The sequence below is a fragment of the Vidua macroura genome, unplaced genomic scaffold, assembly GCF_024509145.1.
Source record: "Vidua macroura isolate BioBank_ID:100142 unplaced genomic scaffold, ASM2450914v1 whyUn_scaffold_107, whole genome shotgun sequence".
NCBI lineage: Eukaryota > Metazoa > Chordata > Aves > Passeriformes > Viduidae > Vidua > Vidua macroura.
In genome coordinates this window covers 535,000-561,770 of record NW_026530542.1, presented here as the reverse complement: position 1 = coordinate 561,770, position 26,771 = coordinate 535,000, and the positions used below count along the sequence as shown (strand labels likewise).

The 26,771-nt window shown below is 62.2% G+C and overlaps 1 protein-coding gene across 7 annotated transcripts in view; it reads left to right on the top strand.

Moving 5' to 3' along the window:
- The window catches only part of LRP1 (LDL receptor related protein 1), a 78,635-nt gene extending 53,654 nt beyond the window's left edge, over nucleotides 1-24,981 (top strand). For 2 of the 7 annotated variants that reach the window (XM_054004704.1, XM_054004701.1), the window contains 48 exons: nucleotides 144-333; nucleotides 700-904; nucleotides 1,458-1,650; nucleotides 2,487-2,612; nucleotides 2,698-2,826; nucleotides 3,642-3,761; nucleotides 4,352-4,465; nucleotides 4,825-4,974; nucleotides 5,220-5,354; nucleotides 5,836-5,952; nucleotides 6,150-6,278; nucleotides 6,353-6,475; nucleotides 6,889-7,029; nucleotides 7,118-7,305; nucleotides 7,793-7,976; nucleotides 8,168-8,253; nucleotides 8,506-8,625; nucleotides 9,160-9,347; nucleotides 9,755-9,960; nucleotides 10,129-10,317; nucleotides 10,715-10,863; nucleotides 11,279-11,372; nucleotides 11,652-11,768; nucleotides 11,859-11,978; nucleotides 12,413-12,535; nucleotides 13,052-13,177; nucleotides 14,407-14,523; nucleotides 16,067-16,173; nucleotides 16,317-16,449; nucleotides 16,725-16,844; nucleotides 17,253-17,375; nucleotides 17,627-17,770; nucleotides 17,848-17,982; nucleotides 18,171-18,290; nucleotides 18,598-18,869; nucleotides 18,961-19,139; nucleotides 19,355-19,461; nucleotides 19,648-19,764; nucleotides 19,847-20,023; nucleotides 20,378-20,518; nucleotides 20,622-20,795; nucleotides 20,879-21,040; nucleotides 21,430-21,604; nucleotides 21,919-22,023; nucleotides 22,217-22,281; nucleotides 22,558-22,645; nucleotides 22,756-22,900; nucleotides 23,815-24,981. In XM_054004704.1, the coding sequence (XP_053860679.1) occupies nucleotides 144-333; nucleotides 700-904; nucleotides 1,458-1,650; nucleotides 2,487-2,612; nucleotides 2,698-2,826; nucleotides 3,642-3,761; nucleotides 4,352-4,465; nucleotides 4,825-4,974; nucleotides 5,220-5,354; nucleotides 5,836-5,952; nucleotides 6,150-6,278; nucleotides 6,353-6,475; nucleotides 6,889-7,029; nucleotides 7,118-7,305; nucleotides 7,793-7,976; nucleotides 8,168-8,253; nucleotides 8,506-8,625; nucleotides 9,160-9,347; nucleotides 9,755-9,960; nucleotides 10,129-10,317; nucleotides 10,715-10,863; nucleotides 11,279-11,372; nucleotides 11,652-11,768; nucleotides 11,859-11,978; nucleotides 12,413-12,535; nucleotides 13,052-13,177; nucleotides 14,407-14,523; nucleotides 16,067-16,173; nucleotides 16,317-16,449; nucleotides 16,725-16,844; nucleotides 17,253-17,375; nucleotides 17,627-17,770; nucleotides 17,848-17,982; nucleotides 18,171-18,290; nucleotides 18,598-18,869; nucleotides 18,961-19,139; nucleotides 19,355-19,461; nucleotides 19,648-19,764; nucleotides 19,847-20,023; nucleotides 20,378-20,518; nucleotides 20,622-20,795; nucleotides 20,879-21,040; nucleotides 21,430-21,604; nucleotides 21,919-22,023; nucleotides 22,217-22,281; nucleotides 22,558-22,645; nucleotides 22,756-22,900; nucleotides 23,815-23,952 (6,806 nt within the window). In that variant the 3' untranslated portion in view covers nucleotides 23,953-24,981. Of the gene's footprint in view, nucleotides 1-143; nucleotides 334-699; nucleotides 905-1,457; nucleotides 1,651-2,486; nucleotides 2,613-2,697; nucleotides 2,827-3,641; nucleotides 3,762-4,351; nucleotides 4,466-4,824; nucleotides 4,975-5,216; nucleotides 5,355-5,835; nucleotides 5,953-6,149; nucleotides 6,279-6,352; nucleotides 6,476-6,888; nucleotides 7,030-7,117; nucleotides 7,306-7,792; nucleotides 7,977-8,167; nucleotides 8,254-8,505; nucleotides 8,626-9,159; nucleotides 9,348-9,754; nucleotides 9,961-10,128; nucleotides 10,318-10,714; nucleotides 10,864-11,278; nucleotides 11,373-11,651; nucleotides 11,769-11,858; nucleotides 11,979-12,412; nucleotides 12,536-13,051; nucleotides 13,178-14,406; nucleotides 14,524-16,066; nucleotides 16,174-16,316; nucleotides 16,450-16,724; nucleotides 16,845-17,252; nucleotides 17,376-17,626; nucleotides 17,771-17,847; nucleotides 17,983-18,170; nucleotides 18,291-18,597; nucleotides 18,870-18,960; nucleotides 19,140-19,354; nucleotides 19,462-19,647; nucleotides 19,765-19,846; nucleotides 20,024-20,377; nucleotides 20,519-20,621; nucleotides 20,796-20,878; nucleotides 21,041-21,429; nucleotides 21,605-21,918; nucleotides 22,024-22,216; nucleotides 22,282-22,557; nucleotides 22,646-22,755; nucleotides 22,901-23,814 lie in introns of those variants that run through there. The other 5 variants (XM_054004703.1, XM_054004700.1, XM_054004705.1 and 2 more) reach the window with 4 other exon arrangements.
- Nucleotides 24,982-26,771: the final 1,790 nt, after the last annotated feature.

Below are 26,771 nucleotides of genomic sequence, written 5' to 3'. Positions count from 1 at the left end.
AGCCAAAGCCTCCGAGGGATTTTTGGGCTGTAATTAAAAGCAAAAACTTCAACATCCCAGTGTCAGGGTCAGCGCTGGCCATGCAGGGTGACCCACAGCCTTGCCGGGGTCCGCGCTGGGTGTGACCTTTGCTGTCCCCACAGACGTGGGCTCGGTGGAGGGGCTGGCGTACCACCGCGGCTGGGACACGCTGTACTGGACCAGCTACACCACCTCCACCATCACCCGGCACACCGTGAACCAGAGCCGGGTCGGGGCCTTTGAGAGGGAGACCGTGATCACCATGTCAGGGGACGACCACCCCCGAGCCTTCGTGCTGGACGAGTGCCAGAAGTGAGTGGCCATTGATGGTCCAGCCAGCCCCGCCAGGGATCCACGTGGTCCCAGTGGACATTGTGGGGAGGAAGCTCTGGATCCCAGCACAGAGAGGATTGGACCCCCAGGGAGGAAAGACCCTGTAGCCCCCTCCCCACAAAGCAGCTCCAGACCCCCTGTCCCATCCCCATCCATGGGGTGCCACATTTCCCAGCTGGCTGCAGCAGCCTCATTCGCCCCCTTCCCACTCGTTTTACGTGGGAATGATGTCCCATGTGTGCCCCAGTCTCTGTAAGCCCCCCCAGATGTGGAGGGATGGGCTGAGCCAGCCTGGATGTGGCTGAGCTGGGGCTCCAAAGCCGTTGTGTGTCCCTCCCCTCCCAGCCTGATGTTCTGGACCAACTGGAATGAGCAGCACCCCAGCATCATGCGGGCCACCCTCTCTGGTGCCAACGTCCTCATCATCATCGACCAGGACATACGGACGCCCAACGGGTTGGCCATCGACCACAAGGCTGAGAAGATTTACTTCTCTGATGCCACCCTGGACAAGATCGAGCGCTGCGAATACGACGGCTCCCATCGCCATGTGAGTCTGAGGCCAGTGAGATGGGGAGGAAAACTGGGGCTGGAGTGTGGCCAGAGGGAAGCAGAGCTGTTCCTGGGGCTGGAGAGGTCAGGCATCCCACTGGGGTGGCCACTGTGTTTAGGGGGCTGTGGGGCTGCATCCCACAGTGGGTTCCTCCTACTCCCAGTTGGGCCGTGTCCCTGAGAAGTGAGGACATAGCTTCAAGCTGCATCAGAGGAGGTTCATGTTGGACATGAGAAGGAATTTCTTTATGGAAAGGGTTGTTAAACATTGGAAGGGGCAGCCCAGGTTGGTGGTGGAGTCACCATGCCTGGAGGTGTCCAAGGAACTGCTGGACATGGCACTGACTGCTCTGGAGGGAGTTGGTCACAGGTTGGATTTGATCTTGGAGATCTTTTCCAACCTCGAGGATTCTGTGAAGTGTCCAAGGACAAGTTGGATGGAGCTTGGAGCAACCCTGGAAGGTGTACCCGCCCATGGCAGGGATGTGGGAACCGAATGAGTTTTAAGATCCTTTCCAACCCAACCCCTCCCACGATTCTGTGCCCGGCAGGTGATCCTGAAGTCGGAGCCCGTGCACCCCTTTGGCCTGGCCGTGTACGGCGATTACATCTTCTGGACGGACTGGGTGCGCCGGGCCGTGCAGCGTGCCAACAAATACGTGGGCACCGACATGAAGCTGCTGCGCGTGGACATCCCCCAGCAGCCCATGGGCATCATCGCCGTGGCCAACGACACCGACAGCTGTGAGGACCCTCTGGTGTCACTGCAGTGTCCCTGCCCTCTGCCCCTCACCCTGGCAGCAGTCCTGGGGAAGGGGAACCCATCCCAATGTCCTTTCTGGCACTTCAGGAATCCATCCCACCATCCTTCATTGTCTATTTGGGAGTCATCCCACCATCCTTCCTGGCTCTTCAGGAACCCATCCCACTGTCCATCATGATCCTTTGGGAACCCATCCCACTGTCCATCATGATCCTTTGGGAACCCATCCCACTGTCCATCATGGTCCTTTGGGAACCCATCCCACTGTCCATCATGATCCTTTGGGAACCTATCCCACTGTCCTTCCTTGTCTTTTGGGAACCCATCCCACGGTCCATCATGGTCCTTTGGGAACCCATCCCACTGTCCTTCCTTGTCTTTTGGGAACCCACCCCACCATCCTTCATGGTCCTTTGGGAACCCATCCCACCGTCCTTTCGTGGCTCTTTGAGAAGCCAGCTCTCTGTCCGTTCGGGCCCTTTGGGAATCCATCCCCTCATCCTTCCTAGCCCTTTGGGAATCATCCCATTGTCCTTCCCAGCTTATTGTTGCCCCTTTGTGACTCTCACACCGGAGTTGTCCATCCCCAAACCCAGTCCAGGCTGAAGACAGAGAGGATTTGCCCTGTCCCTGCTCTTCCCAGGGCATCTCCTTGTAAAATCTGGGGAAACCAGGTGCCTCCAGCCCCCTACACCTTCCATAGCCCCATGGGAAGAGATCCCTGGGGAGGGATCCCTACTTTTTGTCCCAGCAGGGAGGACGAGGGGCAAGGGCTGCTGGGTCTGTCTGTGGTGTGACCACTGTCCCTCTGTCCTAGGCGAGCTGTCCCTGTGCCAGGTGAACAACGGCGGCTGCCAGGACCTGTGCCTGCTCACCCCCAAGGGCCACGTCAACTGCTCCTGCCGTGGGGAGCGGGTCCTGCAGGAGGATCTCACCTGCAAAGGTGAGGGGGGTGGGAGGGGCTGAGCAAAGGAAGGGGCGAGGCTGATCCCAGCTTGGCTGAGCTGACATTCCCGTGCTCTGTCCAGCTGTGAATTCCACCTGCAACGTGCACGAGGAGTTTGAGTGCGGGAACGGCGAATGCATCGACTTCAGCCGCACCTGCGACGGCGTCGTGCACTGCAAGGACAAGTCGGACGAGAAGCAGTCCTACTGCAGTAAGGTTCCTCCTCTTGCTGCCTTGCTCACCCACACACGCACCCCAGCACCCCCAGACACCCTGCCCAAGCTGCCAGCTCCACTCAGAGAATCACAGAACGGTTTGGGTTGGAAGGGAACAAAATCAGAGGCTTCCCCTTCAAGGCAACCAAACACACGAGGCACGTACCTCCACACAGCCTTGCAAGGTCTGTCCCTCGTTAATTAGTCTGAGAACCTCTTCCAGTTTGCCATTAAATCTTAAAGAGGATGGAGGCAAAAACTAAAAGGATGGAAGGCAGGATTCACAGCACTGTAGTAAATCAATCCTTTTTCCTATGTTCAAGGTCATGGAACCATGGAATGGTTTGGGTTGGGAGGGACCTTAAAGCTCAGCTCATTTCACTCTGGGACATCTTCCACTAGCCCAGCCACATCTGACTTGCTCCAAGCCACATCCAGCCTGGCTTTGGACATTGCCAGGGTTGCTCAGCAAAGGGCACAAGGACTCCAGGGTGTCCTTCCATCCATCAGGTGCTCACGGTCCCTCCTGTCCTCCCAGAGCTTCACCCAGCCAGGCTTTAAGGTCTCCAGACCTTTCCCAGTGCTGGGGACATGCTGGAGAGCACAGGAACCCTGGAGCTGAGCCAGTGGGGTCTGCAGCACCCTCAAAGAGCAGCCCTCTCCCCTCTCCACGAGGGAGTGGGTTCCCTGATCCTGCTCTGTGGTTTCTTCCCCTGCTGGAAGGTCCCCAAGGATCTGAGACCCTCAGGGATGCTTGCCCTCCTTCTACTCACCTTCTCCTCTTCCTCTTCCTCCTCTTCCTCCCTGGCAGGCAGCCGCAAGTGCAAGAAGGGCTACCTGCACTGCATGAACGGGCGCTGCGTCGCCAGTCGCTACTGGTGTGACGGCGTGGACAACTGCGGGGACAACTCGGACGAGGTGCCCTGTAACAGTGAGTGTCTGCCTGGCACCCCGCCAGCCCCTGCCAGGGCTCCGTCAGCTGCCTGGGACAGGGACAGCAGCTTCAGGAGGGAGTTACCATCAGCTTGACAGGAGCAGAGCAGAGCCAGGGCTTAACGGAGAGTCAAGGTCAAGCTTGTGCTGCTCAGTAAAGCTTACAGAGTGACAGCTGAGAGGAAAAGCTCCTGGGCATGGGCACGCAGCACCCGGAGCTTCCCAGAGAGAGTGGTTTGACAGCCAGGAGGGGCACACGGCGTAGTGTCACTGCTCCTCATGGCTCCCAGGCATCCCCTTAGGGGGCTGCAGGATAGGTCTGCTCGGTTCCAAACTGACAGGGGCAGTCGGGAGCTTCTCAGAGTCCTGTCCAGGTCTGGTTGTGCCAGGGAGAGGGGCTCAGGCTGCCAGGCAGATTGTGAGCTGGGAGGCACCGGGTCTCATCCAGAAAGGGATCAGGTTTGGGAGCACTCTGAGCATCCCAGAGCTGTGTGGGCAGTGGGGGGGTGTGGGTGCCATGGGGTGGGTGTGCACGTGGGGTCCCCCCACCCTGCCTCATTGACTGTGGGGGCTTCTTCCCCCTGGCAGAAACCAGCTGTGCCGCGACCGAGTTCCGCTGCCGGGACGGGACCTGCATCGGGAATTCCAGCCGCTGCAACCAGTTCATCGACTGCGAGGATGCATCTGATGAAATGAACTGCAGTGAGTGCCCAGCTGCTGCCCCTGGCCCCTCCTCAGCTCTGGAGATGCTCCTGCTCTCGGTGCCGGCAGCAGGGACCTGGGGCTTTGGGATTTGGGCTGGGTCAGGGAGGGAGGAGGGTCCTGCTCCTGTCCTGGGATGAGGCAGCCCCAGCCCACCCCTGCAGCCCCCCTGTGCCATGCTCAGCACCCCACCACCTGCTGGATCCCTGCAGCTCTGGGCATGTGTGGGCACATTTTGGGGTGTGTGGGGTGTGGTGGGCTCTGGCAGCAGGGCCAATGCCACGTGGTGGAGCCAGACCAGGGGGCTCCTGCCGTGGTTCTTGCTGTGTCACCGGGGCTTCTGCTGTGATTCCTCTCAGCTGCCACCGACTGCAGCAGCTACTTCAAGCTGGGGGTGAAGGGCACCACGTTCCAGAAGTGTGAGCACACGTCCCTGTGCTACGCGCCCAGCTGGGTGTGTGACGGCTCCAACGACTGCGGCGATTACTCGGACGAGCGCAACTGCCCCGGTGAGAGCAGGAGGGCAGAGGGGGCTCTGGGGGCAGGGATGCCCCTTTGGGGTCTGCTTGGGCTGTGGAGGCTTTGTCTGCCCACTGGGACTGTTGTCCTCTGCTCGTGTGGCTCCCGCACAGATGGTGCCGCAGGGATCTGGGACCTCAGGGGGATTTTGGGGAGGAATCCTTCAGTTCTGGGCTGGGAGGAGGCAGGATGTGGCCGTGTCGTCATCCTCACTGGTGTTTCCATCACAAAGTAGGTGGGAGGAAGCCCAAATGTCCATCCAACTACTTTGCCTGCCCGAGCGGGAGGTGCATCCCCATGACCTGGACCTGTGACAAGGAGGACGACTGCGAGAACGGCGAAGATGAGACCCAGTGCAGTGAGCGGCAGGGTGGGGACAGTCAGGATTTGCCTGGGGCACGGGGTGGTGCTGGAGGGTGGGCAGGACCCTCTTCTCTCCCTGACATCCATTTGCCAAGGACAGACCCCAGATTCTTCCCCCCTCTGTGGTTTTACTCCACACTCTTGGGCTTTTAGCTGTGACCAGTGTAAATGTCCTCTTGTGCTGGTTTGCTCAGCACATGCACAAGTGTCTGTGGCCCTTTTGAATGGGACCAGTTATGGCTCCCTTCAGCTGCATTTTCAGTTCTAACCTCCTGGAACAAGCCCCAAACAGTGCTCAGGAGCTGGGGATCTTCCTCAGATCCAGCAGCAGCGAGTCCCACACCAGCCCTGTGGGACCACAAGCAGTACCCCCAACACCCCCCTGGGCCCCTGGAGCCCAGCTGACCCAGCCTGGCCACACTCTGCTGGTGCTTCCTGCCTTTATCACCTCGCTCTGACCCCCATCTGCTCCTCTTCTCCTCTCCCAGACAAGTTCTGCTACCCCGTGCAGTTCGAGTGCAACAACCACCGCTGCATCTCCAAGCTCTGGGTGTGTGATGGGGCCGATGACTGCGGGGACGGCTCTGATGAGGACAGTCGCTGCCGTGAGTCTGCTCCAGCCCTTCTCCCCCTCTCAGTCCCTGCCTGCTCCATCTCCATGTTCCTGCATCCATGTTCCTGCCTCTGCCCATCCCTTCTGCCACCCGTGGTCTCACCGCTCTCCCGAGCTCTGCATCTTGGGGCTCCCCAGAGCTTCCAGCAGTGGGGTGACCGGACTCCATCCTGCTCCTCCCTTCCCCAGGGCTGACCACCTGCAGCTCAGGATCCTTCCAGTGCCCGGGCAGCTACGTGTGCGTGCCGGAGCGCTGGCTCTGTGACGGGGACAAGGACTGCGCGGACGGGGCCGATGAGACCCTCGCTGCCGGCTGCTGTGAGTGCCCGAGGGCGGGGGCTGGGGGAGGCCGGGGGCTGGCGGGGGCTGACGGTGGTGGTGCCCCGTTGCAGTGTACAACAACACCTGTGACGAGCGGGAGTTCATGTGTGGGAACCGGCAGTGCATCCCCAAGCACTTCGTCTGCGACCACGACGACGACTGCGGCGACGGCTCCGACGAGTCCCCGGAATGTGGTGGGTGTCTGTGGGACCCCCGGGGCACTGACCCAGCTGTGTCCTCCTGGGCTTTGGGACAGTACCCTGGGAGGGTCTTCATCACCCCAGAGGGGGATTGGTGTGAGTGTGGTGAGAGGGAACCCAGAGAGGCAGCAGAAGGGGATTGTTAGTGGAGAGCAGCCCCCCATCCCTGACACAGAGATCCAAACCCACAGAGAGATCCAAACCCACAGAGAGATCCAAACGCACAGAGAGATCCAAACAGAGTGTGTGTGCAGGGCAGCCCTGTCCCAGTGTGGTGTCCCTGTCACTCCCAGCAGCTCAGGAAGGTTTGGCTCCATGGTGCCTCTCTATCTCTCCGAGCGGCTCCACGGTGCCTCCGGAAGTTTCCGGAAGGTGGGATGCTGGCTGAGCCCCTCACCCTCCCTCAGAGTATCCCACCTGTGGCCCCCACGAGTTCCGCTGTCAGAACGGCCGCTGCCTCAGCAACCGGCAGTGGGAATGCGATGGGGAGTTCGACTGCCACGACCACTCGGACGAGGCGCCCAAGAACCCGCGCTGCAGCAGCCCAGGTACCTGCTGGGGTCACGGTGGGGTCCTGGGGGGGGATAGCGGAACCCCAGCCACCCCCCACTGACCACTGCCACCTCCCCTCTGCAGAAAACAAGTGCAACGACTCCTTCTTCCTCTGCAAGAACGGGAATTGCATCTCTGAGGCGCTGCTCTGCGACAACAACAACGACTGCGCCGACGGCTCTGACGAGCTCAACTGCTTCATCAACGAGTGCCTCAACAAGAAGCTGAGTGGCTGCTCCCAGGAGTGTGAGGACCTCAAGATTGGGTACAAGGTAGGGGGCCACGGGGTGGGGGGCTGGCTGCAGAGGTCATAGAATTACAGAATGCCCTGAGTTGGAAGGGACCTACAATCATTGTTGAAGTCCAACTCCTGCCCCTGCACAGGAGACCTCAGCAATCTCACCCTGTGCCTGACAGTTGTCCAAATGCTCCTGGAGCTCTGGCAGCCTTGGGGCTGTGCCAGCCAACAGTGCCTGACCATCCTCTGGGGGAAGAACCTTTTCCTGATATCCAGCCTAAACCTCCCCTGGCACAGCTCCTGCTGTTCCCTCTCCTTCCTCCTCCTCAGACGTGAGGCTTGTGTCTGTCCTGTGCCAGCTGGGCCAGGGACGTGACACGGGCGCTTCAGGCAGTGTTTGTGGATCTCAGCTGTCCTTGCTGAGTCTGCGTGTCCCGTGGTGACACTTGTCACCTCCTAGCACCTGCCACCTCCCAGCGAGGGCCTTGGAGGTGTCTGACAGCTCCGGGTTGCTCCTGCAGTGCAGATGCCGTCCCGGGTTCCGGCTGAAGGACGACGGGAAGACGTGCATCGACATCGACGAGTGCTCCACCACCTACCCCTGCAGCCAGAAGTGCATCAACACCCTGGGCAGCTACAAGTGCCTCTGCACTGAGGGCTACAAGCTCAGACCTGACAACCCCACCAGCTGCAAGGCTGTCACAGGTGAGAGCCAGGTGTGGGCGCAGAGCCCAGGATGTTCCTGGTGACCGTGGGATGCTCCTGGCGCTGGAGTTGGAGGGTGAAGTGGCTGCAAGGCTCATGAGGGAGTGGAGCTGGGAGGGTGGCAGGTCTGCGAGGTTCTGCCCACATCCCAGCAGTGCTCCCCTGCCACTTTTCCCTCTTTCCCCGTGCAGATGAAGAGCCTTTCCTCATCTTCGCCAACCGCTACTATCTGCGGAAGCTCAACCTGGACGGCTCCAACTACACTCTGCTCAAGCAGGTGCGGGGTGAGCTGGGAGCAGGAGGCACACCAGCCCCATGTGGCTGGGATTTGGGGATGGAGCAGGCCCTGAAGGACACAGGAGCTGCCAGCTGAGGAGTTTGGGCTCTTGGGGAATGGTAGATCCATCTAAATGTCAGGAGGTCACTGTGAGCGAGGAGCAGGCAGGGAGGCTGTGGGCTCTATAAAACCCCCCAGAGCCCATGCCAGCCACTGAGGCTGCTGCAAGCCTTCTCCCTCCCTGCTCTCCAGGGGCTGAACAACGCCGTGGCTCTGGATTTCGACTACCGGGAGCAGATGATCTACTGGACAGATGTCACCACGCAGGGCAGCATGATCCGCCGCATGCACATCAACGGCAGCAACGTCCAGGTGAGGACGTGGGGCAGCCCCTGGGGCACCCCTGAGCTGGGCAGCCGGGCCTCACCCACCTCCTGCCCCGCTGTGGGGTCATCACTGGGCTTTGGGAGTCAGCCCCAGTTGCTGTGGGATGTTTTGCGGCCCCATCCCAAGCAAGGGTGGGCTCCACACTGCCCTGAAATGTGGGACAAGGAAGTTTGGGGGAAGGGTCATGGAGTTGTGGAATGATTTGGGTCAGAAGGGATCTTAAAGTTCATCCAGTTTCACTCCCCTGCCATGGGCAGGGACATCTTCCACTATCCCAGGCTGCTCCAAGCCCCATCCAACCTGGCCTTGGACACTTCCAGGGATCCAGGGCAGCCACAGCTTCTCTGGGCCAGGGCCTGCCCACCCTCACAGGGAGGAATTTCTTCCCAAAATCCCATCTAAACCTAAGAGGGGAGTGAGGAAGAAGATCTGAGCTGGGGAGGGGGATGCTGTCGCCCCTGAGAGATCAGGGTTTGGTTCTCTCTGCTCAGCCCTGTCACCTCTGACTCCTCCTGGCAGGTCCTTCACCGCACAGGGCTCAGCAACCCCGACGGGCTGGCTGTGGACTGGGTGGGAGGAAACCTCTACTGGTGTGACAAGGGTCGGGACACCATCGAGGTGTCGAAGCTCAACGGCGCGTACCGCACCGTGCTGGTCAACTCGGGCCTGCGCGAGCCCCGCGCGCTTGTGGTGGACGTGCAGAACGGGTGAGAGCCCAGGGGACGTGGACCTGCTCTGCTCTGGGAAGGGAGCTGTGGTCATCTTGCCGTAGTCCCAGAGGTTGGGAGATGGGATGGAGCCTTCCCTCTTGGCCTCTGGGACACTGGGATGCTTTTCCCTACCCTGTTCCTGTGCACCTCCATTTATCACAGAGTCATGGGGTGGTTTGGGATGGAAGGGACCTTGAAGACCATCTTGTTCCACCCCACTGCTGTGGGCAGTCACCTTCCACTATCCCAGGTTGCTCCAAGCCCCCTCCAACCTCGGACACTTCCAGGGATGGGGCAGCCACAGCTTCTCTGGGCATCCTGTGCCAGGGCCTCAGCACCCTCACGGGGAGAAATTTCTGTGGTTTCCAACTCAGCATCTTCCTGCTCTTCCGTTTCATCCCCAGCTACCTCTACTGGACGGACTGGGGGGACCACTCTCTGATCGGGAAGATCGGCATGGACGGCACCAACCGCAGCGTCATCGTGGACACCAAGATCACGTGGCCCAACGGCCTCACCCTCGACTACATCAACAGCCGGATCTACTGGGCCGATGCCCGCGAGGACTACATCGAGTTCGCCAGCCTGGACGGCTCCAACCGGCACACGGGTGAGAGCGCCGGGGCTCCCGGCGTGCCAGCTGGGGGTCAGCTCTTGGAGTGTCCCCAAGGCTGCTGGGGACAGTGCCCAGCTCTGGCCACTCCTCTGTGTCCAGGCTGCTTCCTTGTGGGAGGGGGACAACGCACAGCCCCTCGCTGAGCGCCCGCTCCCCTCACAGTGCTGAGCCAGGACATCCCGCACATCTTCGCGCTCACCCTCTTCGAGGATTTCATCTACTGGACCGACTGGGAGACCAAGTCCATCAACCGGGCCCACAAGACAACAGGAGCCAACAAGACACTGCTGATCAGCACCTTGCACCGGCCCATGGACATCCACATCTACCACCCCTACCGCCAGCCCGACGGTGAGCAGTGTGGGGAATGGATTGGTAGAAAATTCTCCAAGCCTGACAGAAGGCTCACGCAGTGTGCATCTGTATGCAAACCTGGAGATAAGAAATGCTGACTTACACATGCCATGGAATAGGACGGGCATTGTTGAGAGAGAAATGGAACTAGAAACAAGTTTCAAAGAGCGGCCTTGCAAATAAGACTGGATACTTTAGAGAAACAGAAGTACAAATTAATTTCCCACGGAGCACGGCTTGGGGGTGCTGGGGAACCACCCCAGGAAAGGGACATGGGGGGACACCAGGTTGGCCAGGGGGAGCAGGAGCAGGGTGACAAAGGTCTTGCTACTCCCATGCCACCAAGAGGGTCCCCAGCTCAGTCTGATTTGCTGTTGTTCCCTGCTCTCCCCAGTTCCCAACCATCCCTGCAAGACCAACAACGGCGGCTGCAGCAACCTCTGCCTGCTCTCGCCGGGCGGGGGGCACAAGTGTGCCTGTCCCACCAACTTCTACCTGGGCAGTGATGGCAAAACCTGCGTGTCCAACTGCACTGCCAGCCAGGTAAGCCCCTGCCTGCCTGTCCCTGCCTGTCCCTGCCTGTCCCTGCCTGTCCCTGCCTGTCCCTGCCTGCCTGGATATTTCCCCATGCCTGTGTCCCTCCTGCCATGATCTCCCCAGGGGTGATGGGATGTTGCACAGTCTTCTGTGGGTACAGGCAGCACCTCCCTCCTGTGGCACTTCATGTCTGGGGCTGTGCAGGGGAGCCAGAGACCCTCCAGCTCTGGAATGTTCTTCTACCCCTCTCCTCAAACCCCAGGGCCTGGGTGGGGTTAAGGCTTTGCTCTGGGTCAGGATTTGGGAATACCTGGAGGGGACAGCACAGGATCAGTGCCCTTGAGTGAGCTTACTGGGATGAAATCTTTTGGGGTTCCCCCTCCCCATCCTGAATCATCTCATGAGCTCCTCTCTCCATCAGTTTGTCTGCAAGAACGACAAGTGCATCCCTTTCTGGTGGAAATGCGACACCGAGGACGACTGCGGGGACCGGTCGGACGAGCCGGAGGATTGCCGTGAGTGCCAGGGGGTGACACAGCCCCCCCGAGTCCCAGCACCCCACGGCTGTTGGGACAGCCCCGTGGAGGGGAGGGTCAGTCCAATAACAGGGTTCAGGGAGCAGTGGGACACATCTGTCCCTGTGTCAGGGTTGTCCCATGGAGTGGGGCCCGAGCCCAGAATTGCATGCTGGGTCCCTGCAGAGGACCCCAGAGGGGTGGAGCGGGGGTTTGAGGTTGAGGTGTGCCCTGAAAATGTTCCTCAGAGCAAACCTGTGGCCCTGTGTTACCCCACAGCTGAGTTCAAGTGCAGGCCGGGGCAGTTCCAGTGCTCCACAGGGATCTGCACCAACCCCGCCTTCATCTGCGACGGCGACAACGACTGCCAGGACAACTCGGACGAGGCCAACTGTGGTAGGTCCCCTGTGTCCCCTTGTGACCCCCAGGCCTCCACAGCGTGGAGCTGCAGCCTGCCACCCCCTGACTGTGTCACCTCTTCCCCAGACATCCACGTCTGCCTGCCCAGCCAGTTCAAGTGCACCAACACCAACCGCTGCATCCCCGGCATCTTCCGCTGCAACGGGCAGGACAACTGCGGGGACGGCGAGGACGAGAAGGACTGTCGTGAGTGGGGGGCTCAGGGTGTCAGGTGGGAGCAAGTGTGGGTCAGATTGAGGGGCTCAGGTCTGTATCTTGGGGTGTTTGGCTCCCTGGGTTGCCCCAGGGCTTTCTCCATACCCCTGGTCTCTGTCCCCATCACCCCTACAGACGCTGCTGTTTCCTAGTGGGAATGAAATCCTTAAGTCCCTTGAAGTGGATTTGGGCTGAGCCTGTTGCCCAGCTGAGCGATCTGGTTGCCTCTGCCCTGTCCCCCCATAGCTTGGAGTCTTCTGGGGCCATTTTCTGGCTCTGCTCCATCTCCCCCACTGAGCACAGCAGCTCCAGTGATCCCTGGAGCATCCACACACCTCTCAACCCCACGGCTGCTTTTTGGGGAAAGGGGTGGCTGGCCCTGCCTGCCCTGCTGTCCTTCCTGAGACCCCTTCTCCCTCCTGCAGCGGAGGTGACCTGTGCCCCCAACCAGTTCCAATGTGCCATCACCAAGCGCTGCATCCCCCGTGTCTGGGTCTGTGACCGTGACAACGACTGCGTGGACGGCTCCGATGAACCTGCTAACTGCAGTAAGGGACCTGTGTGGGGAGGGGGTTCTGCCCACCTGTCAAATACCCACCTCTGTGTGCTGGTGGCGTGGCAGGTCCCTGCTCAGTCCCTTCTTGGTCCCTACTTGGTCCCTGCTCTCTCTCTGCTCAGTCTCTGCCCACTTCTACCTTGGTCCCTCCTCAGTCGCTGCTCAGTCCCTCCTTGGTCCCTCCTTGGTCTTTGCTCAGTTCTACCTCAGTCCTTGCTCAGTCCCTGCTCAGTTCTACCCCAATCCTTCCTCAGTCCCTGCTCAGTTTACCCCAGTCCCTCCTCGGTCCCTGCTCAGTCCCTGTGGGCAGTGGGTGATGGTGTTGGTGGCTCTGTCTGGATCTGTCCTGCTGGGATCCTCCTCCCCCTGACTTCTCCCTGGAGAACTGCTTGGAAGGGAAGGGGGAATCTCACCCAGCTCCAGGCTGTTCATCAGCCCTGCAGAGAGCAGCACACTCCTGACCAGTGCTGATCCCTGCCCTGTGCCTGTGTCACTTTGTCCCCTCCAGCCCAAATGACCTGTGGTGTGGACGAGTTCCGGTGCAAGGACTCGGGCCGGTGCATCCCGGCACGCTGGAAGTGTGACGGGGAGGACGACTGTGGGGATGGATCCGATGAGCCCAAGGAGGAATGCGGTGAGCAGGGGCCGTGGGGACAAGCCACTGTCATCTTGTGTCCCTGATCCCTGAGGGACAGGCTGGCCTGGCACTGGCTGTCTCCTCTGGGGTGCCCAGGAGTTCCAGCTGCTCCTTTTCTGAGTGGCAGGGCTGGGTTAGAGGGAGGGCAGGGCAGTGCTGACCTCTGTCCCTGTCCTGTCCCTCCTCATGTTCAGGGCGGTGCTGACACCTGTCCCTGTCTCATCCTCCCATCATACAGGGCAGTGCTGACCTCTGTCCTTGTCCCATTCCTCCCCTCGTTTGGAGCAGTGCTGATCCCATCCCTGTCCCATATCTCCCATTGTGTAGGGCAGTGCTGACCCCATCCCTGTCCCCTCTGTCCCCTTGTGCAGGGCAGTGCTGACACCTGTCCCTGTCCTGTCCCTCCCCTCATGCAGCAGAATCCTCACACCTGTCCCTGTCCCATATTTATTCTCGTTCAGGACAGTGCTGACCCCTGTCCCTGTCCCCTCCTGTCCCCTTGTGCGGGGCAGTGCTGACACCTGTCCCTGTCACATCCGTTGCCTTGTTCAGGGCGATGCTGACCCCTGTCCCCGTCTCCATTCTGTCCCCTTGTGTGGGGTGGTGCTGACAGGTGTCCCTGTCGATCCCTTGCCTCGTTTGGGGCAGTTCTGATCCCTTCCCTTCCCTTCCCTTCCCTTCCCTTCCCTTCCCTTCCCTTCCCTTCCCTTCCCTTCCCTTCCCTTCCCTTCCCTTCCCTTCCCTTCCCTTCCCTTCCCTTCCCTTCCCTTCCCTTCCCTTCCCTTCCCTTCCCTTCCCTTCCCTTCCCTTCCCTTCCCTTCCCTTCCCTTCCCTTCCCTTCCCTTCCCTTCCCTTCCCTTCCCTTCCCTTCCCTTCCCTTCCCTTCCCTTCCCTTCCCTTCCCTTCCCTTCCCTTCCCTTCCCTTCCCTTCCCTTCCCTTCCCTTCCCTTCCCTTCCCTTCCCTTCCCTTCCCTTCCCTTCCCTTCCCTTCCCTTCATGGCAGGGCACTGCTGACCCTGTCCCATCCCATCCTTGCCCTCCTCTGGGGCACTGCTTACCCTGTCCCTGTCCCTGTCCCTGCCCTCCTTTGGGACACTGCTGTCCCTGACCCTGTCCCTGCCCTCCTTTGGGGCACTGCTGTCCCTGTCCCTGTCCCTGTCCCTGCCCTCCTTTGGGGCACTGCTGTCCCTGTCCCTGACCCTGTCCCTGTCCCTGCTGCCCCCCAGACGAGCGCACCTGCGAGCCGTACCAGTTCCGCTGCAAGAACAACCGCTGCGTGCCGGGCCGCTGGCAGTGCGACTACGACAACGACTGCGGGGACAACTCGGACGAGGAGAGCTGCAGTACGTGCCACCCCCCCAGCCCTTGCTGTCCCCGGGGTGGAGCAGTGGAGAGGGGAGAAGTTTGGCCCCCCCCCCCCCCAGCCCCGCTTTTGCTGCCTGGGAGTGTCAGGCTGGTGGCTGGGAGAGTCACCGTGTCCCCCAGCCAGGACACCCCTGACTCCAGGGGGCTGGAGAGCCTGGCCCTGCAGGGGGAGGGGGCTGTGCCAAGGAGACACCCCAAGGGTGACGAGTGACACTTAAGGGGTGACCCCAACACACTCCCTGCAGGAGCATGGGGGCCCAGCAGAGTCACCTGAGGGCACCTTGTCCTGCTCTGCCACCAAGCATCACCCCTTGTGTCACCCCCTGCCTGCCAGTGGCACCTGGGATGGCGGTGGGGACGCACAGAGCTGTCAGGAGGGACCCAGGTCACAACCTCAGGTCTGGGTTTAGGCTGCCTGTGGGATGGCACCAGGGTCTGCTGCCAGACCCTCTCCCACCCCTCAGCACCCAGAGGGTTCCAGGCTGCCCATGGGATGGCACCAGGGTCTGCTGCCAGCCCTCTCCTACCCCGCAGTGCCCACTGGGTCCCTCTGTCTTCCTGCAGCTCTTCAGGGTGCAGCTTTTGTTTTCTTTTCTGTTGATTTCCCGTCGTGTTTTTGAGTTTGTGCCATTTCACTTCATCTTATGTTTTTCTCCATTTTCACACTGTCGTTATGGGGCGCTCAGAGGTAGGTTCCTGCCAAAATCTTTTAATTCCATGTACAGTCTCTCTAAAACCAATGAAGACAATAATTTCTAGGTGAGGGCAGAGGGGTCGGGACTGGACAATCCTGGTGGATTTACTGAGCATCAGCACCAGCATCTCCCTCCATGGAGCCACAGCCAGGGAGGGTCCAACCCTGCTGCTCTGCAGGGCCCATGCATGGCTTGGACTTGGCTCCAAAACCCATCCCCACCGTGACTCTCCCTGCTCCCCCTGGACACCCCCTGTTCCCCTATTCCCCCACTGTCCTGTGCTGTGACTGGGGGTCTCTGTGACCGAATACCCTGGGGCTGTGGGGAGGGGAAGGGTCCCAGAGCCGTGCCAGGTGGGCGGCTGTGCCACGTGCTGTCCTCCTGGGTTTGGCAGTGGCTGTGCCAGTGAGCTGTGAGCTGTGTACCTGTCCCCATGCCCTGTGAGGGAGAACAGCGATGAGACTCTGCCAGGGCACTGCTGCAGTTCCTCCTGCCTGGGGGGCAGCTGGGGTGGGCAGCAGTGGGGCTGGTGCTGCCCTGTGGAGAGTGAATGACCTGGGGGGCAGCCAGGCTGTGCGGCCACAGTGCCCCCCCAGAACCCACACAGGGATCTGGGAGCCCTGGAGTGGGGTGGGAAGGGTGCTGGGAGGTGGTACCAGCTGTGCCCCTCTGGCAGCTCCCACAGCTCTGCCTGTACCCCCTGTCCCCTGTGCCACCGGCCGTGTGTCCGTGTCAGCCTGTGCCCCCCCAGCTGTTGGCCAGGGACACCCCCTGCCCTCACAGCTGTCCCCACGCTCAGGGCACACGCTGTGTTCTCTGTCCCCAGCGCCCCGGCCCTGCTCCGAGAGCGAGTTCTCGTGCGCCAACGGCCGCTGCATCGCGGGCAGGTGGAAATGTGACGGGGACCACGACTGCGCCGACGGCTCCGACGAGGTACGAGCAGGACGGGGACACATCCCCACCCTCTGCCCCTGCCGGTGGCCCTGGGGCTCAGAGCCTGGCTGTGGCAATAGGACAGGGGCCTGCCGTGGCCACCCTGTCCCTGCTGACCCGTGTCCCTTGCCCGTCCCCTGCAGAAAGACTGCACGCCCCGCTGCGAGTTTGACCAGTTCAAGTGCAAGAACGGGCACTGCATCCCCATGCGCTGGCGCTGCGACGCCGACGCCGACTGCATGGACGGCAGCGACGAGGAGAACTGTGGCACAGGGGGTAACGGCAGAGCTGTGTGTCCCCCGGGGCTGCTTGTGTCCCCCACTCCCTGCCCTGGTGTCATTGTGTCCCCGCTGCGGGTGGGAGCGCTCCCCTGTGTGTGTCCCCCTCTCTCTGCCCCTCCCTGGAGCACGCACGGACATGTATCCGAGCCCTGGAGCCCTCCCAGCCCTGGAGACCCCCTGTCCGTGCTGGAAATTGGAATTGCAGCCCCAGGCTGGGGTTTTGGCAGCAGGGCAGCACGAGCTGACGTGTCCCCTCTTGCACTGTCGCAGTTCGCACGTGTCCCCTGGACGAGTTCCAGTGCAACAACACCCTGTGCAAGCCCCTGGCCTGGAAGTGCGACGGGGAGGACGACTGTGGGGACAACTCGGATGAGAATCCCGAGGAGTGCTGTGAGTGACACTGCAATGCCTCTGCCCCAAGCCCTCCCATACCCCAGGATGGGGGGACAGCCCCGGAGCCTGAGCACCACTGTGGGGACCTCTGGCAGCTCCTCTTGGGGGTGGCCAGTGGGGGTGAGGGGCTGGAGGTGACTCTGGTTGAGGGACAGGAGTTGCAGAGGGGCTGGTGGTGGGGAGGGGGCTGGGGGGGCCGGGGCGGGGTGAGGAGAGGGCTCACAGCAGCCGGGCGATTGTCTTTGCTTCAGTCTCTTTGCTTCAGCCTCCGGAGCCCGCTCGCCCGCGTGGGACAGCCCTCCCCGGAGAGCGGGCAGAGGCCGAGCAGCAGCTCGTGACATGTGTGACAGCCTGGCTACGGCGTCTCCTTTCACCGTCACCGTTTGTTTCTGTTTGCTGGTGCAGTGAAATTCCAGTGTCCCCCCAACAGACCGTTCCGCTGCAAGAACGACCGGGTATGTCTGTGGATCGGTCGACAGTGCGACGGCATTGACAACTGTGGAGATAACACGGATGAGAAGGACTGCGGTGAGTGGGGCTGCCCACGGGCACAGCCCTGAGCCTGCCTGGCCGAGGTGCCTGCGTGGTCACCGTGGCCCTTGGGATGGTCCTCCCAGAGCCCAGGGTTCAGCCCAGGTGTTGGGGTTGGCTTTGCCCAGTCTTTCCTCCCAAAATCAGGGTGTGGATGCAGGGTCCCAAGTCCCTGCCTGCTCCCAGAGGGTCCCATGGGGATGGGTGCCCAGGACATGGGGGTCCCAGCTGCTGCCCCTCGCCCGCAGAGTCACCCACGGCCAAGCCCAAGAGCTGCAGCCAGGACAAGAACGAGTTCCTGTGTGGGAACAAGAAGTGCATCAGCGCCAACCTCCGCTGCAACTTCTTCGATGACTGCGGAGACGGCTCCGATGAGGAATCCTGCTCCCACGGTGGGTGGGGAGCCGGGGGCCCGGTGGGGGCGGGGGACCTCGCTGTGACACGCGTGTGACGGCGCGTCCCACCGCAGAGCACAAGTCATACGACTGCATGACCAACACCACCATGTGCGGGGACGAGGCCCACTGCGTCCAGTCCCAGTCCACCTCATACTGCACCTGCCGCAGAGGCTTCCAGAAGGTGCCGGACAAGAATTTTTGCCAAGGTACTTCCCGCTGCTGCTGGAGAGGGCTCGGGATCAGGCTGTGGGGTCTGGCATTGCTTTTTGACCCTGAGATGTGATTTCACAGCTGGGATGGGACTGGGGTGGCAGGAATGGTGTCCTTGGGGTGGAGTTGGGGTCTGTGGGGTCAGCCTTCAGTTCTCCCCCTGATCCCATCTCCCACTGCCCAGACATCAATGAGTGCCTGCGCTTCGGGACCTGCTCCCAGCTCTGCAACAACACCAAGGGCTCCCACGTCTGCAGCTGCGCCAAGAACTTCATGAAGACGGACAACATGTGCAAGGCAGAAGGTCAGGAGGGAACAGGGACCCACATGGGTTCTGTGCGTGCCCAGGACCCCCCCCCAGAGCTCCTGTGGGAATCCTTTGCTCTTCCCTCCAGCCCCCTGCAGCTCTGCCCACCCTTCTGGTACCTCTGGTGCTGTCAGTCTGTCCATCCCCGGCAGAGTGAGCCCCAAGGCGATGACGAGCTCCCAGTGACTCTGTCCCTGTCCCAACAGGGAGCTGGGCTGAGCCCTCGTTCCTGGCTGAGTCCCCACTCCTGGCTGAGCCCCTGTTCCCAGTGCAGCCCATGCCAACCTCTCCTCCTCCTCTGCAGGCTCCGAGCACCAGATCCTCTACATCGCGGACGACAACAAGATCAGGAGCATGTACCCCTTCAACCCCAACTCGGCCTACGAGCCAGCCTTCCAGGGTGATGAAAACGTGCGCATCGACGCCATGGACATCTACGTCAAGGGCAACAAGATCTACTGGACCAACTGGCACACGGGCCGGATCTCGTACCGGGAGCTGCCCGCCTCCTCCTCCGCCTCCACCGCCTCCAACCGCAACCGGCGCCAGATCGACGGCGGCGTCACCCACCTGAACGTGAGCGAGCTCTGCCAGGGCACGGCGGGAGCGACGGGGACGGGCCGATGGTTTCCTCCTCCCTCACCTGTCCCCACTCTGCCCCGCACAGATCTCAGGGCTGAAGATGCCGCGGGGAATCGCCATCGATTGGGTGGCCGGGAACATCTACTGGACGGACTCGGGGCGGGACGTCATCGAGGTGGCGCAGATGAAGGGAGAGAACCGCAAGACGCTGATTTCGGGGATGATCGATGAGCCCCACGCCATCGTGGTTGACCCACTACGGGGGTGAGGGACTTGTCATCCCTCTGCCCAGCCCTCACCACACTCCCCTCATCACAAGCCCACCCATGTGTCCCAGTGTCACTCTCTGTGTCTTCTCGAGTTGCCCCGGAGTTGCCTGGTGACTCCAGGATGCCGTGGGGATAGTGTGGGAGGGTTTCTCCTCCCTGGTCATTGGGCTGTCCTGTTCCCCTGGGAATGACCTGCCTGTGTCCTTACAGAACGATGTACTGGTCAGACTGGGGCAACCACCCCAAGATCGAGACAGCTGCCATGGATGGGACGCTGCGGGAGACCCTGGTGCAGGACAACATCCAGTGGCCAACAGGTGAGAGAGACAGGAGAGGGACAAAAGCCATGATGGGGAACCATTTGTCTTGGGGAGGGTTGTTCTGGGGACTCAGAGCCCCATGGCAGGAGGATGTAGGGCCAGTGGTGGTGCTGCTCTGTGGGTCAGTTGCTCAGGAGGGGCTTGGGGTGGACTGGGGGCTCACTGGGGGCTGTGTCCCCTCAGGCCTGGCCGTGGACTACCACAACGAGAGGCTGTACTGGGCCGACGCCAAGCTCTCCGTCATCGGCAGCATCCGGCTCAACGGCACCGACCCCGTCGTGGCCATCGACAACAAGAAGGGTAAGGGGTGCCCCGTGGGGGTCCCTGGCCTCAGACCCACCCCAAATCCCTGCCTCCACATGTCCCCTCCTGGCTTCCCCAGGGCTGAGCCACCCGTTCAGCATCGACATCTTTGAGGACTACATCTACGGCGTCACCTACATCAACAACCGCATCTTCAAGATTCACAAGTTCGGGCACAAGCCCGTCACCAACCTGACGTCCGGCCTCAACCACGCCACCGACGTCGTGCTCTACCACCAGTACAAGCAGCCGGAGGGTGCGTGGGGGCCCGGGACCCCCACCCTGCTCCTGGGGTGGTGGGGAGCTGCCAGGGACTGATATCTGAGGGGGGCGTTGGCAGAGCTTGGGAAGAGGGGACTCAGACCCTCCCTGCCCGAAGTGGGGGTGTCTGGGTGGGCAGAGCAGGGGGTTGGTGAGGTGGGTTGGGGGCGTCCAACTGCGGTGATGAGCGGTCAGGTGGCAACCTCAGGGCACGGGAGGGGCACAGGGCTGCGGAGGGGAATGTCCTAGAGGTGCTGTGGAGCAAGAAGGGCTGCGGGTCACCCATGCTGTCACCACCCCGCTGTCCTCTCCCTGCTGTCCTCGCCACCTGTGCCCTCCCCTCCCGCAGTGACCAACCCCTGTGACCGCAAGAAGTGCGAGTGGCTCTGCCTGCTCAGCCCCAGCGGCCCCGTGTGCACCTGCCCCAACGGCAAACGCCTGGACAACGGCACCTGCGTGGTCGTTCCCTCGCCCACCGTCTCCCCCGTCGGTAGGCGACACCGGAGGAGGAGAGGATGAGGATGTGAGGAGGGAGGTTGGGTCCTGCCAGCGCAGTCCTGCTCACTTCCATCCCCTCCGTGCCTCCCTCCCAGTGCCCACCACCGACACGTGTGACCTGGTGTGCCTGAACGGCGGCAGCTGCTTCCTCAACGCCCGCAAGCAGGCCAAGTGCCGCTGCCAACCGCGCTACAACGGCGACAAGTGCCAGATCGACCAGTGCTGGGACTACTGCCAGAACGGGGGCACCTGCGCCGCCTCCCCCTCAGGTGAGCCGGGGTGGGGGTCACGGACAGATGGACAGACAGACAGACAGACAGGTGGGCACGGAGCTAACGGGTTTTATCCCTAGGAATGCCGACCTGCCGCTGCCCCACCGGCTTCACCGGGCCCCGGTGCAACCAGCAGGTGTGCACGGACTACTGCCAGCACAACGGCAGCTGCACCGTCAACCAGGGCAACCAGCCCACCTGCCGCTGCCTGCCCACCTTCATCGGCGACCGCTGCCAGTACCGTGAGTGCCACCCGCTGTGCCACGGGGTGGGGACAGCAGTGGGGGCGTCGGGAGGATGGGTGTCCCTCACTTAGGGGTGTCTGGGGTCAGAAAGGTGGGTGTCCCTCACCTGGGGGTGTCTGGGGGGAGACCTCTGGGGACAGTGCCAGAGTGTTGGGCTCCCAACTCTCTTTTGGGTTTTTCCCACCATCTGCGTGGGAATACCTGGGGACAGCATCAGGGGTTGGGCTCCCATGTCCCCCGCTTATGGGGGAATCCCTGGGAACAGCACCTGTGGGATTGGATTTCCAGGTCCCCCTCTTTGGTGGGATGCTGTGTGTGGGGGGGGTGGTGCTCCATGGGGGACTGGGGCCACGGGCTGCCCACGCTGACCCCCTTGTCCCCCACAGGGCAGTGCTTTGACTATTGTGAGAATGACGGCGTGTGCCAGATGACAGCCAGCGGTGCCAAGCAGTGCCGCTGCCCCCCTCAATTCGAGGGTGCCCAGTGCCAGGAGAACAAGTGCTCCCGGTGCCAGGAGGGCAAGTGCAGCATCAACAAGCAGAGCGGGGAGGTCTCCTGCATGTAGGTGCTGGGAATGTCGAGCTGGAGGGGGGAAAAGGGGTGGTGGGCGCAGGGACCCCAGAAAAAAGCTGTCCCCCTGTGGCAGGGTTGGTAATTCAGGGCAGATAAATCCGGGGGACCTGGTGGTCCTGGCAGGAGGAGGTGGATGTGTCTCAGTGTCTCCCCAGAGCCCATCCTGGTGTCCCAGCCATGAGCTGTGCGGGTGGGATGAGCCAACAGCCGAGTCCCGAGGGGCTGGGGGGAGCACAGAACACCCAGGGGGGCACAGGGCAGCCATGGGGTACCCATGGGGTTGATCCTCTGTGCCCCCCCAGCTGCCCTGATGGGAAGATAGCACCGAGCTGCCTGACCTGTGACAATTACTGCCTGCACGGCGGGACCTGCTCCATCAGCGACAAGACACAGCTGCCCGAGTGCCTGTAAGAGAGGAGGGGCCCGGGGGGCAGGGGAGGGGGGGACAGGGGGGGCTGTTTGCCCCCCGAGACATCACTGACACACCCCGATCTGTGTGCCCCCACCCCACCCTGACCCCAGGTCTGTGCCCAGCTCTCCCTCCCTCCCTCCCTGCATGGCCCTGCCCCGCTAATCCCGGTGCTCTCCCTGCGCTCCCAGGTGTCCCGCGGGGATGACGGGCACGCGCTGCGAGGATTTCATCGTGGGCGAGCAGCAGAGCAGCCGTAAGTGGGGGGGCAGTGGGTGACCCCCCTCCCATGCCACGCCACACCCCAGGGGGTTTGGTGGGCAGTTTGTTGGTGGGCAGGTTAAGTGGGGGGCAGTGGGTGACCCCCCCTCCCATGCCACGCCACACCCAGGGGGTTTGTTGGTGATCCAGGGCTGCCCCTGAGCGACTCCTGAACCCCATTCTGTGGTGGAAAGGTGGGGGACAGGGCCAGCCCAGGCTGGGCACTGTCCCCACCCCAGGCTCTGAATGCTCCCGTGCCTTTCTCCCACAGGAACAGCTTCCATCGTCATCCCCATCCTGCTGCTCCTCATCCTCCTCACCGTGGTGGCTTTTGTCTGGTACAAGTGGAGAATTAAAGGGTGAGTCTGGTGGGGTGGAGGGGACGGGAGCTGCCTCTGCTGGCTGTGAAAGCCTCGAGGGTGGGGGGCAGCCGGGGGGTGGCACTGACCTTCTGCCTCCCCCACCTCAGTGCCAAGGGCTTCCAGCACCAGCGGATGACCAACGGTGCCATGAACGTGGAGATCGGGAATCCCACCTACAAAATGTACGAGGGGGAGCCCGATGATGACGTGGGGGAGCTGCTGGATGCTGACTTTGCCCTGGACCCCGACAAGGTGAGGGGCTGTCGGCTCTGCAGGGTCCTGCCCCAAGTGGGAGGTGCAGGGGGGACACGTGCTGGGGTGGGGGGCACATTGCTGTGGCTGTCAGGGCTCTCTGGGCAGCAGCCCTGGAGGGGCTCTGAGGGGCTGAATAGGCTTTGGGGCTGATGGGTCTCTGAGGGTCTCAAAGGTTTCAGGGCTGGGAGTTCCGAAAGGTTGCAAAGGCTTTGAGGGATCACAAAGCTCCAAGGGTTTGCAAACCTTTTGGGGCTAGGGGAACTCCGAGGGGTGACAGAGGCTTTGGGGCTGGTGGAGACTCTGAAGGTTCACAAAGGCTTTGGGGCTGGAGGTGCTCTGATGGTCTCAAAGGTTTTGGGTCTGGGGGGGTTCTGAAGGTTCACAAAGGTTTTGGAACTGGGGATGCTCCGAGGGATGCTCCAAAGGCTCACAAAATCTTTGGGGTGGGAGAAAGGGGGATACTCCAAGGGGCTGCAAAGGCTTCAGGTCTTGGAGGTGTCTGAGGAATCATAAAGGCTTTGGAGCTGGGGGGCTCTGAGAGGTCACAAAGGCTTTGGGGCTGGGGGTATTCTGAGGGGTCACCAAGGCTTTGGAGCTGGGGGGCTCTGAGAGGTCACAAAGGCTTTGGGGTTGGGGGGCTCTGAGGGGTCACAAAGACTTTGGGGTTGGGGGGCTCTGAGAGGTCACAAAGGCTTTGGGGTTGGGGGGCTCTGAGGGGTCACAAAGACTTTGGGGCTGGAGGGTGCAGGCAGGACCAGCGGGGCTGTCCCATGTCCCAGGAGGAGGTCACAGCTGGTGGGGGGCTCTCACCGAGTCACCCCAGGGTGGAGAACACCCCTGGGGACAGCAGTTCTGGGCAGGGGGGATGCCCGTGCCCCCTCCCACCTGCTCCCCCCCCCACCCCATTGCAGCCCACCAACTTCACCAACCCGGTTTACGCCACGCTGTACATGGGCGCCCACAACAGCCGCAACTCCCTGGCCAGCACGGACGAGAAGCGGGAGCTGCTGGCACGGGGGGACGACGACCTGGGAGACCCCCTGGCATAGGGGCATGGGGGGCGAGGGGCCGCGGGGCCGCGGTGCCCGGGCCCGGCACAGCCCCCGCCGCAGGGGCGGGCGGGGGGGCCGGGGTGGGGGGCCACGAGCCGCTGTATAAATGTACAAATGAAGGATTATTACTTTTCTATGTGAGCAGTATTATTACCTGTATATTCCCCGGTCCCCGGCCTCGGCGTCTTCATTGCCAGACCCGGCTTTGATTTATTTTAAATCTCTTTACATGGAGCCCCCCCCCCCCTCCTCCTGCACACACACATCCCTTCCCTTTCCCTCCCTGCCCCTTCTCACCCCCTCCAGCCCCCAGGACAGGCCGGCGTGCGGCGGTACCGGGGCAAACACACCGGGGCTGGGGCTGAGGGGACACGTGGGGTCACTGCTGCGGGGGGCACAGCTCGGGGGGAGGCAGAGCAGGGTCCCACATCTCCCAACCTCCCCCCCCAGCTGCAGCAGCTCCCCTCCCCAGGGACCCCGTTTCCTTCCCCCACCTAAATCTGCTGCTCCCCGGCTTCCCCCTTCTCCTGCAGCTTGGCCTCTGCAATCGCCCCCAGCCCCCCATTCCCCTCCCTCCCGTTTCCCCCCCATTGTCCCCCTCCCTCCTTGCCTTCCCCCCTCCCATTTTCCCCTCCCTCTCCAGCTTTCCCCTCCCTCTCTCTGCCTCCCTTTCCCCCGTTCTCTGCCCGACTGTTACTGGGGCCAGGATGAAGCCCCCAGCCCCACTGCGGTGCGGGGGGGTCCCCAGCCCCTCAGCCCCCTTGCTCCAGCCTCTCACCTGCCCCTCGCCCGCTCTCCAACATGCACATTTTTTAACAGGAAAAAGAAGAAAAAAAAAAAAAACAAACCACAAAAAAACCTGGAAATGACCTAGCTTTTATAGTAGAAATAAATAAACGCATGTGGGGGGGCGGGGGGGGGGACCCCATCCTTTTATTGGGGGGAAATGTTTTAATAATTTTTGCTGGATTACTTTACAACTAAACAAAACAGATATTGTTATAAATAAAATTTTTAAAAACTGAAGCACAGGCTGCTGGTTGGAGGGGAGTTTGGGGGGCAGATTTGGGGGGAGCCTGGGCACGGGGGGTCATGGCCATGATGCCCTCAAAGCCCAGAGATGCCAATCTTGTCCCCGGGGACTGAGAAGGGGAGGTCGGGGTGGGGTTATGGGGTGTGGAGAGGAGGGGGCTCGGGGGGAGTGATGTGTAGGGGGGTCATGGGGAGGGGGGTCACAGCTGGCTGCTCTAAGGCAGGAGAATCCCACCAGGGCCACTTGTTCCATGGCGTGGCGCAGGGCGAGCAGCGCTGGGGTGAGGAGGGCACAGGGATTTCCGAGCACGGGCACCGAGTACCGGCACCGGCACCGACGAACCGGGAACGGGGAACCGGGAACCGGCGCCGGCGGCGCGCGCAGTCCCGGGAGCCGCCGCCAGGTGGCGACACCGCCATCGAGAACCGAGCGGGGGGGGCAGCGCGCGCGTCCCCGTGTCCCCCCCCCCCCCGTGACCCCCTCCTTGTCCCCCTTCCGTGTCCCCCCCACCGGGTGACCCTCTCCGTGTCCTTCCCGTGTCACTCCCTCTGTTTCCCCCCCTCTGTGACCCCCTCCGTGTCCCCCCCTCTGTGACCCCCTCCGTGTCCCCTAGTGTCACTTCTTCCGTTTCCCCCCCGTGTGGCCCCCTCCGTGTCTCCCTGTGTGGCCCCCCTATGTCCCCCTGTATGGCCCCCTCTATGTCACCCCCTCCGTGTCCCCCCGTGTAACCCCCCCCCATATCCCGTCCCGTGTCCCCCCCAGTCCTCCCGTGTGTCTCCCCCGTGAGCCTCCGTGTATCCGCTCTTGTATCCCCTCTGTACTTCCTTCGCTGTCCCCCAACGTGTCCCCCGTGTGTCCCACCTGTATGCCCCCATGGATCCCCCCTCGTAATCCCACCCTGAGTATCCTCCATGTCCCCCCACTGTGTCCCCCATGTCCTGTGAGTATCCCCCAGGTCCCCCCACTGTGTCCCCCATGTCCCCTGAGCATCCCCCAGGTCCCCCCATCTCCCCTTTTTCCCCTCCCGTGTGTCCCTCTCATGTACCCCCCCGTGTCCCTCCCCTGTGCCCCCCCCGTGCCCCCCACTCCGCGTCCCCCCGTGTCTGGCACAACCGTGGGGGTGTCCCTGTCACCCTCCAGCCCTGCCACGGCCACAGGGGTGACCAGGACAGCAGCAGGTCTGTGGGTGGGGGGCTCACCTGGGACCCCCCTTTCACCCAGGGCAGCGGCAGGGACCAGGGGCAGGGCCGGTGGGCTGCCGCCCGTGGCTCGTGGTGGCCCCGGGGGGGCTCGTGCTGCGGGGGTGGGGGGCTCAGGCCGGGCTCAGGGGGGCTCAGGGCGTGGAGCCTTGGTGGCATCGCCAGCAGCCTCGCCACGTGCCAGGTGGCTGCGAGGGACCCCCAGGGCCATGGCAGGTCCCGGTGCCCCCCGGCCGGTGGCTCAGCACAGCGGGTCGCCCCTCGCCCCCCCCCCATCACTACCGGCCTCGGCGCAGCCCCCGGCCCCCCGCAGCCGCTGCCTTTGAGCCCCCCCAGCCCCGCGCCGGGTGCCGGCGGCCTCAGATCTATTTCAATACCGGCTCTTTGTTCACTTATCGGTCCTTAAATCTCCTCCCGAGGTTTTTCCTCCTTTTCTCCCCTCTCCCCCCGCCCCCCCCCCCCTCACCAAATTATTTTTATCTTTTTCCTTCAATATTTTCTATTTTTCACCCTTTTCCCCATTCATCCCCACCCTCCCCCCGCCTGCTTCTGCCCCTCCCGTGGGCTGTTTAGGTGGGGAGGGG